This window comes from Salvelinus alpinus, chromosome 17 (genome assembly GCF_045679555.1).
Source record: "Salvelinus alpinus chromosome 17, SLU_Salpinus.1, whole genome shotgun sequence".
Taxonomy (NCBI): Eukaryota; Metazoa; Chordata; class Actinopteri; order Salmoniformes; family Salmonidae; genus Salvelinus; species Salvelinus alpinus.
The window spans coordinates 1,396,600-1,414,367 of NC_092102.1; the positions used below are offsets into that span (position 1 = coordinate 1,396,600).

General features: G+C 46.9%; 1 protein-coding gene and 1 long non-coding RNA gene across 2 annotated transcripts in view; both read right to left on the reverse strand.

The window, feature by feature from the left end:
• The window catches only part of LOC139541936 (uncharacterized), a 28,587-nt gene extending 25,207 nt beyond the window's left edge, over nucleotides 1-3,380 (reverse strand). Inside the window, exon 1 of the long non-coding RNA XR_011668430.1 lies at nucleotides 3,075-3,380. This is a non-coding gene — a long non-coding RNA (uncharacterized lncRNA). The remainder of the gene's footprint in view (nucleotides 1-3,074) is intronic.
• A 7,658-nt stretch (nucleotides 3,381-11,038) lies between these two features.
• The window catches only part of LOC139541937 (SH3 and multiple ankyrin repeat domains protein 1-like), a 60,775-nt gene continuing 54,045 nt past the window's right edge, over nucleotides 11,039-17,768 (reverse strand). Inside the window, exons 25-28 of the mRNA XM_071346851.1 lie at nucleotides 16,267-16,375; nucleotides 12,917-16,172; nucleotides 11,909-12,814; nucleotides 11,039-11,593 (exon numbers count right to left, since the gene is read on the reverse strand). Coding sequence (XP_071202952.1) covers nucleotides 11,488-11,593; nucleotides 11,909-12,814; nucleotides 12,917-16,172; nucleotides 16,267-16,375 — 4,377 coding nt within the window. The 3' untranslated portion in view covers nucleotides 11,039-11,487. The remainder of the gene's footprint in view (nucleotides 11,594-11,908; nucleotides 12,815-12,916; nucleotides 16,173-16,266; nucleotides 16,376-17,768) is intronic.

Here is a 17,768-nt window from a genome sequence, read left to right on the forward strand (position 1 = left end):
AACCAGCAGCGACTTGATGAAACATTATTAGGGGTTCACAGCGAAACAGTGAAACCTATTGTTATTCACTGGATTCCAATTATTTTTTCCTTTACACTGTCGAATAACTCAAGCCTAGATTGGTAACGTTTTTTCCCCCCAATTTGGCACACAGAAACTTTGTCTAAAATAATAGCACAGTTTGGCCTATAGGTGGCGCTGTTATAAGCAGTCTGAGTTAAACCCTCATATCCGGCGCCCCGTTTGACATAGAGACTTTAAACTTTGTATGTAGGTGTTTTTTCTCACGTTGAACAAATTTGCCTCAAGGACCAATAACATATACAGTGCAATCGGAAAGTATTCAGACCCCTTCACTTTTTCAACATTTTGTTACGTTGCAGCCTTATTCATCAGTCTACACACAATACCCCACAATAACAAAGTAAAAACAGTTTATTTTTATTTTTCCCAAATGTACAAAAAAAGACGTTCATATCACATTTATATAGGTATTCAGACCCCTTACTCAGTATTTTGTTGAAGCACCTTTGGCAGTGATTACAGCCTCGAGTCTTCTTAGGTATGACGCTACAAGCTTGGCACACCTGTATTTGGGGAGTTTCTCCCATTATTCTCTGCAGATCCTCTCAAGCTCTGTCAGGTTGGATGGAGAGCGTCGCTGTACAGCTATTTTCAGGTCTCTCCAGAGATGTTCGATCGGGTTCAATTCCGGGCTCTGGCTGGGCCACTCAAGGACATTCAGAGACTTGTCCCGAAGCCACTCCTGCTTTGTCTTGGCTGTGTGCTTAGGGTCGTTGTCCTGTTGGAGGTGAACCTTCAACCCAGTCTGAGGTTCTGAGCGCTCTGGAGCTGGTTTTCATCAAGGATCTCTCATCAAGTCTCCCAGTCCCTGCCACTGAAAAACCTCCCCACAGCATGATGCTGCCACCACCATGCTTCACCGTAGAGATGGTGCCAGGTTTCCTCCAGACGTGACACTTGGCATTCAGACCAAAGATAATCTTGTTTCTCATGGTCTGAGAGTCCTTTAGGTGCCTTTTGGCAAACTCCATGCAGGCTGTCATGTGCCTTTTACTGAGGAGTGGCTTCCGTCTGGCCATTACCATGAAGGCCTGATTGGTGGAGTGCTGCAGAGATGGTTCTCCTTCTGGGAGGTACTCCCATCTCCACAGAGGAACTCTGGAGCTCCACATAGGAACTCCGAACCATCGGGTTCTTGGTCATCTCCCTGACCAAGGCCCTTCTCCCCAAATTGCTCAGTTTGGCTGGGCGGCCAAACACCTACCCATTCCAGTGTTTTTCTTTATTTTTTACTTTTGTCCTTCAAAACTGTTGGAAAAGCATTCCAAGTGACTACCTCATGAAGCTGTTTGAGAGAATGCCAAGAGTGTGCAAAGCTGTCATCAAGGCTACTTTGAAAAATCTCAAATATAAAATATATTTTGATTTGATTAACACTTTTCTGGTTACTACATGATTCCATATGTTTTATTTCATAGTTTTGATGTCTTCACTATTATTCTACAATGTGGAAAATAGTACAAATAAAGAAAAACCCTTGAATGAGTAGGTGTGTCCAAACTTTTGACTGGTACTGTGTATAAACTCAATTCATTAAGTCATGACTTTAAGAATGATTACCTGCTGCATTTAAGGATAACCAAACTACAGCACTAGACTAAACTTCACTTGCATCATCCTTCTGGTATTGAGAGATAAACATGGTAATGCTTTCACTGGTTGAACATAAAGGAAGAGAGTTCCTAAATGATAGAGTGCTTGCTCTGTTATCCAACTGATATGGTGTCTTTTCTGTCATCCTGTGAACCCAATTCATTGCAGCTCACAGCTATAATTTATACATTACATTGCTGACGTCTATGCTAAATCGGAACCTATCGTGAGTAAGTGGAGTACCATTCCGAGACTGGAATTCATAGGCTGGAATCTAACAGCAAGAATAGAACACCCCAGCTCCAACATTCTTCCTGCTGCTGTCCAAAAATAAACAGGAGGGAGAGGTCATCTTTCGCTGGCTCTGACTAACGGCCTCCCTATTAGCTGAAACATCTTCTCCTCTCACTTACAGTATGCCCCTTTAACATGGAAGACATGACAACAAAGTGCGAGGGGAGAAAGTTTGGGTTTGGAAAACAATTAATAGGCCTACTCTAGTTCAAAGTCAAAGCTTTGTGGAGACAATAATAGGCCTGTAAGTGTCTCTGAGTGCTTGTGTGTGGATCTGTATTATCTTGTACTGATCAGAAAACTTCTTCAACTGACATAACCTTGTGTTAGTTTTAAACATAACACATTGGCACTTTCTTTTCGGAGTGATCATTTCCTTTGTGCGAAACTGAATAACCGCACTTCATCACAAGACTAAAGCCGAGAGAAGAGAAGAACCGAGGTTCTGTCTCACAACAGTCGTCCCCCTTGCTGCTGTGTTTATCTAGCCTGTCCCTCTCTCAGCTGGTCTCGTATGTCATGACATAACAGTACAGTAGGCCTACTGTTGATAAATGTCACAGAATTGTTGTTCTGGTTTAAATATAGTCCCACTATATCCACTTTGTTTTATTATATCAGCATGCTGAGGTAAGGTAGGGGACTAGGTTTTATGAGTGTCAATTGGCTAGTTTGTCTTTGCTCAGTTTCATAACACTGAACAGTTAGACTATAAGTCCAATAAAAATACATTCAAGTTGTGTTAAATTTCATTGAAATAACAAAGTCCTCATTCAAACATGACAAAAATGAAAACTATGTCTGGGAGAAATCCTCACTTACATGTCTCTCTGAATCACTAGTGATTACTCAAGTGACCACTTGTTAGTTCTTGGGCCATTCAGACTTTCTCTCTGTCTCCTTTTCTCTCCGTGTCTCTTCCACAAAACATGCTCCTCACTCACTGACACAATTTTCCCTGGCACGTAAAGTTACACACACCAGTGTGATCTGAAAGAGTGAGTCACCAAGTCAGAGCCAACAAAAGTCAGACAAAGGCAGTGAATTTGCATGAAAATCATACAATGATTGGTAGGCAAGAGGAAAATAATGATCATTCTTACCTTTCACTCCTCCGCTGTTAGCAGTGCTGTTTTATCCTAATACTCATTCCACTGTTGGGTCAACTTCCTCGCTCTTTTTTGAAGTTGTTATTCAAGTCTTGCTCTATTCACTCACTCTCTCCCTATCCCTCATTTTTTTCGTCCCGTAGTTTCCTTGAAACTCTGTGTCAGATGATTTGTTTTGTCTACCCCTTCTTGCTCTCTCACTGTCCCTCTCTCTCTCTCGCTCTCTACAACTGCTACTGTATAGTCAATTACAAAAACAGCTGGAAGAAACTTCATCCTCCTCCTTTCCTTCCCTCCCTCCCTCTCTCAATATGGCCCTGAAGAACTGTAGTGTTGACACGAGTGTATGCAAAGTTTATTTCAACCCTCTGCACAGCTTCGTGTCACAATGTGGCACCGCATCATGTGAGCTTATTCGTGTGTGTGTAGGGAGTGGCCCTGTGAACTGTCACATTCACCCTGGGCACCTTTGAATGCCTGCAGTTGTACAACTGACTAGGTATCCCCCCCATTCCTTTGCAACACTCCATTCTCTGATGTGACGGAATTTGTCCAAACTGCCAAAGAGACTATGCCGCATACTCCCAGACCGCATATTGTGCATGCTGACACACTGCTTGCGTTCAAAGTGAGGGTTGGGGTTTCCCTGATGCAGTGGGTCCTGGAAACCAACTGTACAAGTGTGTCAAGGAATGACTTCTCATTAACCGTTAGCTGGTTTCTCCGTTTTTATCCTTGACTACCCACTTCTTAAAGACCCACCTTACCTCCTACAGTGTATGATTACATCAGATGAATCCAAGTACTTAGTGGCCTCTTTTCCTCATTCGTCCAGATCTGAAGTAATCCTGAACATGAGAACAATATGGTGTAAGGCCGCTGGTGGGCTGGGAGGAGGAGAAGCTGCCAAATGAGTCAATCATAACAGAACAAACAGTGAACCTAGCTGTCTATCTTTATCTGAACCTACAGTTGCAAGAAAAAGTATGTGAGCCCTTTGGAATTACCTGGATTTCTGCATAAATTAGTCATAAAATTTGATCTGATCTTCATCTAAGTCACAACAATAGACGAACATAGCGTGCTTAAACTAATAACACACAAATTATTGAATTTTTCTTGTCTATATTGAATACATCATTTAAACATTCACAGTGTAGGTTGGAAAAAGTATGTGAACCCCTAGGCTAATGACTTTTCCAAAAGCTAATTGGAGTCAGGAGTCAACTAACCTGGAGTCGAATCAATGAGATGAGATCGACGATGTTGGTTAGACCTGCCTTACCCTATAAAAAACACTCACAAAATTTGAGTTTGCTATTCACAAGAAGCATTGCTTGATGTGAACCATGTCTTGAACAAAAGAGATCTTAGAAGACCTAAGATTAAGAATTGTTGACTTGCATAAAGCTGGAAAGGGTTACAAAAGTATCTCTAAAAGCCATGATGTTCATTAGTCCACGATAAGACAAATTGTCTATAAATGCAGAAAGTTCAGCACTGTTGCTACTCTCCCTATGAGTGGCCGTCCTGCAAAGATGACTGCAAGAGCACAGCGCTGAATGCTCAATGAAGAACCCTAGAGTGTCAGCTAAAGACTTACAGAAATCTCTGGAACATGCTCACATCTCTGTTGACGAGTCTACGATATGTAAAACACTTAACAAGAATAGTGTTCATGGGAGGACATCAGGGAAGAAGCCAATTTGATCTGATGTCCAAAAAAAAACTGTGCTGCACATCTGAAGTTCGCAAAAGAGCACCTGGATGTTCCACAGCGCTACTGGCAAAATATTCTGTGGACAGATTAAACCAAATTTGAGTTGTTTGGAAGGAACACACAACACTACGTGTGGAGAACAAAAAGGCACAGCACACCAACATTAAAGCCTCATCCCAACAGTAAAGTATGGTGGAGGGAGCATCATGGTTTGGGGCTGCTTTGCTGCCTCAGGGCCTGGACAGCTTGCTATCATCAACGGAAAAATGAATTCCCAAGTTTATCAAGACATTTTGCAGGAGAATGTAAGGCTATCTGTCCGTCAATTGAAGCTCAACAGAAGTAAGGTGATGCAACAGGACACCGACCCATAAATCAACAACAGAATGGGTTCAACAGAAGAAAATATGCCTTCTGGACTGGCCCAGTCACTGACCTCAACGCGATTTAAAATACTGTGTCATGATCTCGAGAGTGGTTCACACCAGACATCCCAAGAATATTGCTGAACTGAAACAGTTTTGTAAAGATGAATGGTCCAAAATTCCTCCTGATCGTTGTGCAGGTCTGATCCGCAAATACAGAAAACATTTGGTTGAGTTTCTCGCTCCCAAAGGAGGGTCAACCAGTTATTAAATCCAAGGATTCACATACTTTTCCCACTCTACACTGTGAATCTTTACACGGTGTGTTCAATAAAGACATGAAAACGTATAATTGTTTGTGTGTTATTAGTTTAAGCAGACTGTGTTTGTCTATTGTTGTGACTTAGATGAAGATCAGATCAAATGTTATGACCAATTTATGCAGAAATCCAGGTAATTGCAAAGGGTTCACATACTTTTTCTTGCCACTGTAGATACCTTTGATTCAGAGAGGGAAAAAATATCAAAACAGTTCAATAGTTTATTCAGCATTTATTTCAACACCTTAGTTATAACTCTTATCGTATTTTATCAGTATATTTCTGTATTTCATTTTAAACAAAACTTCATAAATACATCTTATTTCTGCATACATTTGCTCATACTGTATATATTCATCATAATCATATGTTTATATTACTAGTCCTAAAATACTCTTTAAATTATAGAACATAATGCTTTCTACACTACCGCTCAATCATTTCCATCAGAAGGTTCTTGAATGGCAACAACCCTGAAGAATGTGTGTTGTTGTGCATTAGTTTCACAGGAATAATAGAGTAGGTAATGGTCGGACTAGTAGAGCAGTATAGAAAGCATTTACCGGAAATAAAAAATAAAGAGAACGAAACAAAACAAGTAGCTTCAAAAAGTTTCTCACACTATTTGGAAGACAGAGATTCTGTAGTGTTTAAAATGTTTACATATACCTAATCATTGATATAATAATTATTGTTAAATTATACTATAATTTATGTTATTATTGTCATTATCATAATCAATATATTATATAGGCCAGAATGGGCAATCTGCGGGCCGCCTCCTTTTACAGGGCCCGCGGATCAATACAAAAAATATATATAAATAATGATATACAGTGGGGAGAACAAGTATTTGATACACTGCCGATTTTGCAAGTTTTCCTACTTACAAAGCATGTAGAGGTCTGTAATTTTTATCATAGGTACACTTCAACTGTGAGAGACGGAATCTAAAACAAAAATCCAGAAAATCACATTGTATGATTTTTAAGTAAATAATTTGCATTTTATTGCATGACATAAGTATTTGATACATCAGAAAAGCAGAACTTAATATTTGGTACAGAAACCTTTGTGTGCAATTACAGAGATCATACGTTTCCTGTAGTTCTTGACCAGGTTTGCACACACTGCAGCAGGGATTTTGGCCCACTCCTCCATACAGACCTTCTCCAGATCCTTCAGGTTTCGGGGCTGTCGCTGGGCAATACGGACTTTCGGCTCCCTCCAAAGATTTTCTATTGGGTTCAGGTCTGGAGACTGGCTAGGCCACTCCAGGACCTTGAGATGCTTCTTACGGAGCCACTCCTTAGTTGCCCTGGCTGTGTGTTTCGGGTCATTGTCATGCTGGAAGAACCAGCCACGACCCATCTTCAATGCTCTTACTGAGGGAAGGAGGTTGTTGGCCAAGATCTCGCGATACATGGCCCCATCCATCCTCCCCTCAATACGGTGCAGTCGTCCTGTCCCCTTTGCAGAAAAGCATCCCCAAAGAATGATGTTTCCACCTCCATGCTTCACGGTTGGGATGGTGTTCTTGGGGTTGTACTCATCCTTCTTCTTCCTCCAAACACGGCGAGTGGAGTTTAGACCAAAAAGCTCTATTTTTGTCTCATCAGACCACATGACCTTCTCCCATTCCTCCTCTGGATCATCCAGATGGTCATTGGCAAACTTCAGACGGGCCTGGACATGCGCTGGCTTGAGCAGGGGGACCTTGCGTGCGCTGCAGGATTTTAATCCATGACGGCATGGTGTGTTACTAATGGTTTTCTTTGAGACTGTGGTCCCAGCTCTCTTCAGGTCATTGACCAGGTCCTGCCGTGTAGTTCTGGGCTGATCCCTCACCTTCCTCATGATCATTGATGCCCCACGAGGTGAGATCTTGCATGGAGCCCCAGACCGAGGGTGATTGACCGTCATCTTGAACTTCTTCCATTTTCTAATAATTGCGCCAACAGTTGTTGCCTTCTCACCAAGCTGCTTGCCTATTGTCCTGTAGCCCATCCCAGTCTTGTGCAGGTCTACAATTGTATCCCTGATGTCCTTACACAGCTCTCTGGTCTTGGCCATTGTGGAGAGGTTGGAGTCTGTTTGATTGAGTGTGTGGACAGGTGTCTTTCATACAGGTAACGAGTTCAAACAGGTGTAATTAATACAGGTAATGAGTGGAGAACAGGAGGGCTTCTTAAAGAAAAACTAACAGGTCTGTGAGAGCCGGAATTCTTACTGATTGGTAGGTGATCAAATACTTATGTCATGCAATAAAATGCAAATTAATTACTTAAAAATCATACAATGTGATTTTCTGGATTTTTGTTTTAGATTCCGTCTCTCACAGTTGAAGTGTACCTATGATAAAAATTACAGACCTCTACATGCTTTGTAAGTAGGAAAACCTGCAAAATCGGCAGTGTATCAAATACTTGTTCTCCCCACTGTATATATATATATATATATATATATATATCATTATTTATATATATATATATTTTTATATATATTTTTATTTGTATATACACACACACACCAGTCAAATGTTTAGACACACTTACTCATTCAAGCTTTTCTTCTTTTTTTTTACTATTTTCTACATTGTAGAATAATAATAATAAGACTTCAAAACTATGAAATAACACATACGGAATCATGTAGTAACCAGAACAGTGTTAATCAAATCAAATTAAATTTGAGATTCTTCAAAGTAGACACACTTCGCCTTGATGACAGCTTTGCACACTCTCAGAATTCTCTCAACCAGCTTCAGGAGGTAGTCACCTGGAATGCATTTCAATTAACAGGTGTGCCTTGTTAAAAGTTCATTTGTGGAATTTATTTCCTTCTTAATGTGTTTGAGCCAATCAGTTGTGTTGTGACATGGTAGGGATGGTATACAGAAGACAGCCCTATATGGTAAAAGATCAAGTCCATATGATGGCAAGAACAGCTCAAATAAGCAAAGAGAAACGATAGTCCATCATTACTTTAAGACATGAAGGTCAGTCAATCCGGAACATTTCAAGAACTTTGAAAGTTTCTTCAAGTGCAGTCGCAAAAACCATCAAGCCCTATGATGAAACTGGCTCTCATGAGGACCGCCACAGGAAAGGAAGACCCAAAGTTACCTAGAGTTACCAGCCTCAGAAATTGCAGCCCAAATAAATGCTTCACAGAGTTCAAGTAACAGACACATCTCAACATCAACTGTTCAGCGGAGACTGTGTGAATCAGGACTTCATGGTCGAATTGCTGCAAAGAAACCACTACTAAAGTTCACCAATAAGAAGGCGAGACTTGCTTGGGCCAAGAAACAAGCAATGTACATTAGACCTTTGGAAATCTGTGCTTTGGTCTGATAAGTCCAAATTTGAGATTTTTGGGTCCAACCGGCGTGTCTTTGTGAGACACAGAGTAGGTAAACGGATGATCTCCACATGTGTTGTTCCCACCATGAAGCATGGAGGAGGAGGTGTAATGGTGTGGGGGTGCTTTGCTGGTGACACTGTCAATGATTTATTTAGAATTCAAGGCACACTTAACCAGCATAGCTACCACAGCGTTCTGCAGCGATACACCATTCCATCTGTTTTGCGCTTAGTGGGACTATCATTTGTTTTTCAACAGGACAATTGACTATTTGACTAAGAAGGAGAGTGATGGAGTGCTGCATCAGATAACCTGGCCTCCACAATCACCCAACCTCAACCCAATTGAGATGGTTTGGGATGAGTTGGACCGCATAGTGAAGGAAAAGCAGCCAACAAGTGCTCAGCATATGTGGGAACTCCTTAAAGACTGTTGGAAAAGAATTCCAGGTGAAGCTGGTTGAGAGAATTCCAAGAGTATGCAGAGCTGTCATCAAGGCAAAGGGTGGCTACTTTGAAGAATCTAAAATCTATTTTGATTTGTTTAACACTTTTTTGGTTACTACAATATTCCGTATGTGTTATTGGTTTACGTTTTGATGTCTTCACTATTATTCTACAATGTAGAAAATAGTTTTTTTTTAAAGAAGAAAAACCCATGAATGAGTAGGTGTGTCCAAACTTTTGACTGGCACTGTATATATCAAAGAAAATAAAAAATTAATTGGGGGGGACTGAGTTAGGGTTTTGCTTTTGTTAGGTCAGTCACTGACAGTCACTCAATTAGCCCTTTGTCAGCTAAATTGTTTTAGATTGGTAAGTTAGTCCAGCCAGATATCGAAACTTGCGGTAATGATGTTTGAATTACTGATTTTCTATAGATTTTATTAGTTACTCTCACACAGATATTATATTCAAAACTGCAAACATTTCTTTCCACCCTATGGCAAAATGAGTAGAATTGCATGAAATGTGTTATGCAATTGCTACATTTGCTCTCCACCCCATGGCCGAATGTGTAGAATTGCAGCAAACTTGTCACTTAGGTCCCCAAAAGGCTAGGGCTAGCTCTGACTGCATGTGTAGGTATGGATGTGGGTACGCAGACCCGTAAGCCACTGCAGCCCCTCATGATGAGTTCAGATTTTGTGGCTCCCACCCCCATCAAAGTTGCCCATCACTGATATAGACCTATAAATTATGTGTAAAAAGTTTTTGTGTATTCCTCACCTATCAATACATTTCACTGAAGGCAATAGCAAATAGGTATCTAAAAGAGCCTGTGTGTGTGTGTGTGCGCGTGTGTGTGTGTGTGTGTGTGCGTGTCTTTTTCTGAAATATGTGGATCTGAAAAAGTTTTCCGATTTTCGAAGAGAAGTTTATGAAATAGGGCAAAGTTAGGATTGTAAACTGGTGCAAAATATACATCTCTACGTTTTCAAATGTTTCGAAAACTGCCGTTGAGTTGTGGAGAAGGCATAAGAGAGAGGGGCAAGAGGGTGGGTAAAAGGATCATGGGTAACAAGGCAGGCTGACAAACAGATCTTCATACACAGACAAACACTCAGAGGATAAAGGCCAAGGTAGCCAGACACCAGAAAGACTGACAGACGCACAGTATAAGCCCTTTTTGATTGTGTGATTGTGTGATTGTGTGTGATTGTGTGATTGTGTGTGAGTGAACATGGGATAAAAGACACTCACATTCCTGGACATGGTGCTACACTCGTAAACATCAACATCATGAATGAATGACAAGTAGCTAGTGTAGTGTAAAATGACATGAGTTCATAGCAAACTCTGAAACATGGCTGTGGACACCTTATAGCCATGTCTCAGGGAAAAACAAACCCATATTTGACTCTCCTTTGCCCCTCTCTGACATACTCCAGACAGCATTTGTAAAGATAATAACCATGATAATAATTATGTCATTTTATGACTATATGTTTTGTATATTTTAGAATATTTGTCATTAAAACACACATTTGAATGATTAAATATCAATAGCACCCTGACCTATTTGAAATGAATGATTGCAATCAGCACTTGGTACAAAACCAATCAATGTACCTTTCCATTTTATGACCATATTCTGAAGTTTATACATTCCAACCATCGCTTCCAATCCCATGACGTAATACGCGTAAAGTCAAAGTTTGCGCATGAATCTCAGGACAAGTTTGAATGTGGCCCTTACTGTTTATTAGAGGAACTTCACCACCACCTTTGGTAAATCCATGGGCTTACCCTCTCTGTGTGGGTAGCAGCATTACAATCTCAAGATTCTTGTTCGCATTTCTCCTTTTACTGTAACTCAGGCAGCAAATGGAGTGTGAGAATCACCAGTCAAATGTGTGTGTGTCCATGTGTTAATTAAAAGCCTATTCATCAGTAGTTGTACAGCGTGTGTAAATTGTATCGTTTTAGACACGACTGTGTGTCGTAAGTGTTTCTACCCTCTTTTGACCAACACGTGCAATCAATGTTCATCTCAAGAAAGATCCCAAACAATTCTATTCCACTCATACCAAATCTCTCTTGGCGTGATTAAGCCTTGTCCATCACGATCGCTTCCTGTCTGAGGTCCAACTCAGTCTGTTTGTGTCCAATGGTCTTCTTTAGCTTTCATCTCAGTCAGTTTGTTTCTCTGTCTTTCTCTGAGCTCTGAGTCACCTCATCTTTCACTCTCTCAGTCTGTGGCACAGGGGAGGGGCTAGGCTCATGCATGGGAGAGAAGAGCCTGAGGAAAGAGGGAGGAGGGTAAATCAAGAAATAAGAATGAATGGAAAATGAATAAGGAGTGAATGTAGTAAATGAAATATGAGAGAGAGAGAGAGAGAGAGATGGAATAACTTATCAAATGAACGAAGGAAAAATGCTTCATGACTAAAAGGGAAGGGGATGGAATCATCTGGCTCGCAGGGAAGGAAAGAGGCACTTGTCTTTCCTTCTCCATCCGTTCCTTCTTTTTCTCTCTCTTTATTTCCACTCGCCACTTGGCTGACATGTGGCCTCTGTCTGTGAGTTGACTCTGTCCATGCCGCTCCTTCCTCACCTGTCAGTCAGTCTCTTCAGCGCTCTTTCGATGTTCATGCGGTGGCCGACGCGTGTCACCCCCAGGTCCAGGAAGTCGTCCTTGGTGAGGGAGGGCAGGTGGGAGCCGTCAATCTCGTTGTCCAGAAAGCGCTCCCGGTGCTCCCCCAGGTTTAGGTAGGCCAGCCAGTCGGCCACGTCCCACTTCGTCCAGTAGGACAGGGGCTTGATGGTAAAGGGTTTGGCTGGGGGAGGAGGGGTGTGGTGGGGGTAGCTGAGGCAGGACGGAGAGGGGGGCAGGTGCATGGAGGGCGAGGAGGCGCTGGAGAGGAACTGGGTGGGTGAAAGGGAGCGGGAGACCAGGAGGGCACTGGGAGGTTGTGGGGATGTGGGGAAGAGAGGCGGGGTGGAGGGGTTGTAAGAGTCTCCTAGGGTGTGGCCTGGGGATGAAGGGGTGAGGGGATTGGGGAAATCAAAGGGGGTGTTGTAGACATGGGTGCTGGGGAGGATGGGGAGGGAGGAGGGTCTGGGAGGGGCGGGGCTGGGGCGGTCTGTGGAGTATATGAGGGGGCTGGGGGCGCGCCGGCGGGACATAGACGACCTCAGCTCTGGACCAGGGGTACACTGGAAGTCAAAAATCTTGGCTCCACGATACTTAGTGCGATGTTTGGGTGACGTGGGATAGGGTGAGTAGGTGGGGGAGAGAGGAGGGTGGGAGAAGTGAGAGGGGGAGGTGGGTATCTGGGGAGAGGGGGAGCGGGTCCAGTTGGGCTGCAGCGTGGGCTGGTGGGAGGGCGAGCCGGAGGGGGTGGCGGTGAGATTGGGGGTGAGGATTGGCGGGCGATGCTGCGGGGAAGAGGTGGGTAAGGGGGAAGTGGAGCGGGCTGTGGGGGGGCTCTGAAACGAGGCGGAGAAATCCCCAGAATATCTAAAAGACAAGAAAAGTAAAAGGGGTTACTGTGCTCAGTACACAATGCCGTTGAGCCACTTAGTGAAACAATTCGAATTGACTAAACCTCAGCAGCCTCACCTGTGCATTGTGGGTGACCTCAGACTAATGGGACTCTGACCTCGCATCTCAGACTGACCCCAGTCGTCTGTGCTCTTATTGCTCATCTGCTGCAGCTTGGAGCTCAGCTCGTTGATGATGCTGGCCTTCACCCCCGAGAGTGGCGAGTGCAACCTGCGCCCCTCAATAGACATCCCGTCCCTCTGGGCCTCGCCTCGCTCCAGGCCCTGTCCCTGGTCGACCCCCTCGGTTGACCCCCTTGGCTCCAGGGTGTTGGGCCGCTCCAGACAGGCAGCCAGGGTGGAACCGAAGCCGTCCTCCATCTTTGGTCGACTCTGTCTACGTTGTATCCTCTCATCCGCTGCTCCTCCCTCTCCTCTCCTGGCCTCCTCCTCTGGGTTAGCCTGTCTCTGGGGGTGTGGTGGGGTGCTCTGGTAGGGCGGGTTGGTGCTCACCTGTCGACGCAACGCTTCCCTTGTGTCCTTGATACCGCCCTCTTTGTACTGCATCGTCTTTGGATACACGGTGGGTTTGGTCGTGTGTTTGGCGTGGTGTGCTTCAAACGCTTGCCCACCTGAGTAGGTCATATAAGGATCTGGGTGCTCGCCAGCCCATCCATCCCCTTCCACTCCTCCTCCTCCTCCTCTTCTCTCACCCGTCAGTTCATTCACTCCCAGTATTTCCAGGTGCTGGTCACCGCTGCTGTGGCTGTCCAGCTCCTCGATCCCAGAGTCCACCACCGTCTCTGTCTGCCAGTCTCCAGTCTTCATCATGGAGGGGTGGTGGTCTCCTGCCTTGCCTGCAGTGTTGATGGCGGTTCTGGGGGCTTTCAGAGACACGTTGTAGTCTGACGACACCACAGAGGCTGTGGTAGCAGTGGCGGTGGCGGTCATGGTCGTTGTTGTGGCGTAGGTCATAGTCGTAGTGAGGGTGGCCGGGCCGCGGTACCGTGCTAAGGTCATTTGGGGAGCAGGGGCACCCATATTAGCGGGGTTAACTGGTACGGTGGGGTCACTGAAGAAGGGGTGTGTATGCGACATGGGCTGGGGTCTGTGGAGTGAGGGTGTGGGTGCGGGTAAAATGGAGGCGGCTGTAGTGGTGGAGGAAGGGGGGAATATCTGGGGCGAGGGGAGGGAGGGAGATAGACCTGATTGGGTGAGGTTGGCCACCTCGCTGTCGTAGGATGTGAGGCTGGAGGCGGCAGAGTCCCCGGCCTGGGGGGAGGGGAGGGGGGCGTTGGAGGGGAAGCCTCCTGGTGGAGGTACTTTAGGAGAGGAGAGGGGGGGCGGTGGGGGTGGCATGGCAGAAGAGACGTGTTGAGCTGAGTGCTGATGCTGTTGAGGGTATCCCCTCTGCATTTCTCGCTGGCCTTGGCCATTGGCGAACTGCAAGGGAGGGGGCAGGGGGTCAACAAAGACAAACTCATCGTCCAAATCTATCGAGGGTGCAGGCGGGGGAAGAACCATGAGCCCCAGTCCCCCTCCAACTCCTCCCTCTCCCCCACCTTCATGTGGGTGTGCTGGGGCTGTGGTGAGGGTGTACTGGGGGATGTAGCTAGCGTTTGCACTGTTCTCCATCTGCAGGAACGAAGGTCTGCAGGGTGCAGGCTGAGGCGGCGGGCCGGGCGGCTGCATGGGCGGGCCAGGTGGCTCCCTGTCTCTAGGACTCTGTTGGTAATATTGGGTCTGGTACTGATTGGTTCTGTCCTCTGAAAAGCGAACTCTGAGGCCCTCTCTGGCTCCAGCCGCCTGGTCCCTCTCCACTCTCTCTCCTCCCCCTCCCAAGCGTAATATCCTGGGTGACTGTGGGCGGTTCAGTGAGGCGTGTGAGGTGGTGGTGGTGGATGTGGAGAACAGGGATGGCGTGGGAGACGGGAGAGATGTAGGGAACACCCCCACGCTGGACATCTGCCGGCCAAAGTGCCGCTCCTCCCGTCGGGTCCTCCGGTCGTCCTTGAGGGCCCTCTCTCGTGCAGCCAGCGCCAGGCCCAGGGGTGACGAGGGGTCCAGGACTTTCCCAGTCAGAGGGTGGATGAAGGTGGTGGCTGGAGAGCCTGGGCCGTAGTTGGAGGGAGCGGACTTGGGCTGGCCATCCTGGCCCATCACAGGGGAGTGGTACTCAGGCAGCCCAAAGGCAGGGGGCATACTGCTGGCGTAGTGGACGTAATTGTCCCTAGAGAACATGCCCTCGTCAATTGACTTGGAGGGGCGGAGGCGGGGGGTGGGGACATCAATCCCCATCCCCTGTAGGGGCTGGGTCCATACTCCTCCACCTCCCCCCGCCTCCCCTTGGACATCCTCTTCGGAGGAGAGGAAGAAGGAAGCACTCTTCCTCCTCATGTCACGGAAACGTTCCCGGTCCCGGCGCGCTGCCCCGACAAAGGCCCCCCCAAACTGGGTGGTGAAGTCCAGGTTCTCCAGGTTAGGGGGCAGCTGGGGGGCGACAGTCGAAGGGGTCATGGGGGAGGAGACAGGGGGCTGGGGTGGTGAGGGGGCCACGGTGGAAGGCGGGCCGGGGGTGGTGTGGGTGTCGGGAGAGGCAGGGGGGGAGGTAGGGTCGTCTATGTCGGGAGGCGGTTGCTCGGCATCCATGCTGCTGCCCTGGCTGCTGCGGCCACTGCCACTGCTGGTGGATGGAGCCTTGACTATGATGGTGGGGATGGGGATGGAGCTCTTCTCTTTGGCCCCTGAGCTTTTACCCCCCTGGCCTTGCCCCCCTCTGTGGTGCCTGCCGAGCCCTCCTTCCACTGTGGGCTGCTTTACTAGAGGGCCCCTCCCGCCCTTCCTGACTCCCCCGCCCCTGCTTGCCCCTCCGATCCTCTCCCGGGCCGCCACTTGCTTTTGCTGGGGCTGCTGTTGCTGCTGGGGTTGCTGTTGAGTTTTGGGAGCTGCGCTTGTAGGTGGAGTAGCACTACTGTAGTCCCTCCTCAATGCCCCCATTTTGCCCCCTCCTCTCCTCGTCCCCTCCGTGGGATCCCCTGTGTATTGTCCCCCTCCTCTCTGGAGGGTGGTGGTCATGCCATGCTGTTGATTGTCCCAACCTGCCTGGGCATCGTGAGCTGCTTGTTGCTGGGTGGAGAGGGCCTGGTAGTGGGCCTGGGCCTGGGAGGACAGTGGCTGGGGGGCAGACTGCTCCCCCCTCCGAGCAGTGTGGGGTCCAGCAGACAAGGGAGGTTCTGGGGCGGATGTGCTGGGGGGAGGGGGGATGTCCTCCGACAGGCTACGGGACAGTTTCATAGCCGGGGTGTGGAGGGACTGCCTCTCCTCCTCCGTCACACCTGAAACGGGCACACAGTTACACAGACAATCTGGTTGGAAAACAAAGTTAATTTTGACAGTAACCTTCATAGTAATTGTATCGGTAGGACTTACCAATAGATTTCTGTCGTAGCATTACTCCATGCGGATGGCCGGGGGGATACTGACCCTGGTTGTAGCCAAACCCAGGCGGCATTACACCGACCAACTGGTCATGACTTGGCTTAATGTGTTGCAAGACACACAAAGAAGAAAGACACACAGGGAGAGATGTGGAGAACGGGGAAAAAGTGACGGCGCATTACACTTGCATTGAGAGTAAAAGTGATATAACGCAATATGGAGAAAGCAATGAGTTAATATCCTAGGCTGTGAGGTCTATTTCACATCCAGCATTGCAGACACAGTCACTGAATTGAGGGTATGATCCCTAGGGTCAGTAGGTTCTGCAAGTACAGTCATGGTACGTGGCCCGCTACCGAGGACTGTGGGCTCTCCTTCTCTGTGGCCGAAGTGGGTAAGACATTTAAACGTGTTAACCCTCGCAGGGCTGCCGGCCCAGATGGCATCCCTAGCCGTGTCCTCAGAGCATGCGCAGACCAGCTGGCTGGTGTGTTTACGGACAGTTTCAATCTCTCCGTATCCCAGTCTGCTGTCCCTACGTGCTTCAAGATAGCCACCACTGTTCCTGTACCCAAGAAGGCAAAGGTAACTGAACTAAATTACTATTGCCCCGTAGCACTCACTTCTGTCATCATGAAGTGCTTCGAGAGGCTAGTCAAGGATCATATCACCTCCACCTTACCTGTCACCCTAGACCCACTTCAATTTGCTTACCGCCCTAATAGGTCCACAGACGATGCAATCGCCATAACACTGCACACTTCCCTATTCCATCTGGACAAGAGAAATACCTATGTAAGAATGCTGTTCATTGACTATAGCTCAGAATTCAACATCATAGTACCCTCCAAGCTCATCATTAAGCTTGAGGCCCTGGGTCTCAACCCCGCTCTGTGCAACTGGGTCCTGGACTTCCTGACTGGCCGCCCCCAGGTGGTGAAGGTAGGTAACACCATCTCCACTTCGCAGATCCTCAACACTGGGGCCCCACAAGGGTGTGTGCTCCGCCCCCTCCTGTACTCCCTATTCACCCATGACTGCGTGGCCATGCACGCCTCCAACTCAATCATCAAGTTTTCAAACGACACAACAGTAGTAGGCTTGATTACCAACATCAACGGGACAGCTTACAGGGAGGAGGTGAGGGCACTCAGAGTGTGGTGTAGCAAAACAACCTCTCACTCAACGTCAACAAAACAAAGGAGATGATCGTGGACTTCAGGAAACAGCAGAGGGAGCACCTCCCGATCGACATCGACGGACAAACTGAAATGGTCCACCTACACAGATAGTGTGGTGAAGGCGCAACAGTGCCTCTTCAACCTCAGGAGGCTAAAGAAATTTGGCTTGTCACCTAAAAGCCTCACAAACTTTTACAGACACGCAATTGAGAGCATCCTGTCGGGCTGTGTCACCTCCTGGTACAGCAACTGCACCGCCCACAACCGCAAGGCTCTCCAGAGGGTGGTGCGGTCTGCGCAACGCATCACCGG